The sequence below is a fragment of the Macrobrachium nipponense genome, chromosome 12 (genome assembly GCF_015104395.2).
Source record: "Macrobrachium nipponense isolate FS-2020 chromosome 12, ASM1510439v2, whole genome shotgun sequence".
In the NCBI taxonomy this organism is placed as follows: Eukaryota; Metazoa; Arthropoda; class Malacostraca; order Decapoda; family Palaemonidae; genus Macrobrachium; species Macrobrachium nipponense.
The window spans coordinates 90,830,616-90,832,464 of NC_087205.1; the positions used below are offsets into that span (position 1 = coordinate 90,830,616).

The window sequence follows — 1,849 nt, forward strand, 5'->3', positions numbered from 1 at the left end:
ATTGGAAGCTGCGTCAGAGGATCAGTGATAGTCAGGATACTAAGACAAAATTATGATCAGGAAAACAGAAGTGAGTAGACTAAACTTACAGAGATGTGCATTATAACGGACTGCGTGTAAATCATAGCGTACAGAGCAAACAATAACGTATAAGGAGAGAGGAATTTCTGAACTTGTGTAAAGTATATACAGCACGGCATCTACATTCACCCATCTATCTATATATCTATATATCTAGAATACTTACAACGATTATATCCTGTAAAAACACGCATTGCAGTCTGTCGCTGAAATGTCAGGTTTGGAGCCATGAAAAATTGCCTCACTGAACTTTCTATGTAATAGACACTAGGCCCAGGCACTGCTGTCACGATTCCACGAATAACCAGTCCGAAGGAAAGTAACACAACCACTGCTCGTAGCAGCAAATGGCAATTGCAAGAGGCTGCCATTGCAACCTGGGCAATCTCGCATTCCGTGCAGTTCCCACCTGTAATTATCAAAGAAGGAAAAGACTTTCAAACGTAAGAAAACAACACAAGTTGCGGGGCTACAAAGTGACATAACTTAGGCAGAAACAGAACCCAGTTAACCATTTTGAAACAATGCCGTTACTAATTTGATTCGCTCTATTGGCCTAAATTTATGACTTGTATGGTTATCCCTTTGTACAGGTATGAACAAAATCATTCAAAGACCTGAGTAGCCGTTGTTTCAAAAATCACCTACACTCCCTTTCAACGTAGAGCTTTGTTCCAGATATTTGCGCAAAAAATTAATGTAGAGAAAACACGGTACAATCATCGTATTCCAGTACAGTTGTGAGTTTCATAATATAAAACAACTCGGAGATATTTGGTGTTTGTCTTATTGGTTGTTTGGATTGTGAGTCTTACATATTTCAGCAAGTAAATTGGGGAATGATTATTATAGGTCTTTAGCTCGACTCGCCTGGGAAAGGGACCATGAAATAAATTTCTAAAAAGGTAAAGTTGTGCATAAATGCTTAGACAGGTCCGCCAGATGTACGAAGGCTCCCTTATTACGTTAAATGATACTTTTGACGCAAACTTGGGCAATGTTGAAAATGGTATTATATAAGTGAAGAAACTTGTAAATGTGAGGTTGCTCGTAATTTTAGAAATAATTGAGTTCGTTCCAAAATCAAAGTCCTAATTTAGAACCAAATCGCCCTTTTGGCTCTTTGGCGGAAGACTCCAGGTTTCTTCCGGTGGGAAGGTCTGGAAGCATTTGAGAACTGACTTAACAGTTTCACTTTCTGTAATACTTGTTTGTATGTACAGTCACTCGTATAAGTTCCGGGTGTTTGAGAGAGCTTTCTGGGTGACAGGTGTCTGGGAGTGCGAAACTGGCCAAATGTTCAACTATCTAACTCTGCTGTAGAAAGTTTCGGTGTATGTCCGTCTTACGTCACTATACAGACCCGTTGTCCAGAAAGGGTTTGGATGGAATTCAGCTTTATGCCCGGAGACATCCATGAACTGATATGATTGACTATACTATGGTTCCTGCTTTACTTTTGTTACCTGAGTTGTAATGTTGTAACTCCATTTCAGTGATCAAGTCCACAGCAGTTAAGTTGAAAGCCACAAGCTCTATACATTTATGTTTTTAATACACTACTACTTTTCAGCAACCCGTAAGTACGTAACATTAATTTCATTGCGGATTTTACCTTATATGTAATTCATACATATATATTTGAATATAATACACACCACACTATTATATATATATTATGTATATTTATATATAATATATATATATAATATATATATACATATATATGAAGTAAGACGCACAATGAAAACCACAGTAAAAACTTATA

General features: G+C 37.4%; 1 protein-coding gene across 1 annotated transcript in view; it reads right to left on the reverse strand.

Annotated features, from left to right (window-relative positions):
• LOC135225043 (uncharacterized) overlaps positions 1–528 on the reverse strand; it is a 5,795-nt gene extending 5,267 nt beyond the window's left edge. Inside the window, exon 1 of the mRNA XM_064264317.1 lies at positions 248–528. Coding sequence (XP_064120387.1) covers positions 248–452 — 205 coding nt within the window. The 5' untranslated portion in view covers positions 453–528. The remainder of the gene's footprint in view (positions 1–247) is intronic.
• Positions 529–1,849: the final 1,321 nt, after the last annotated feature.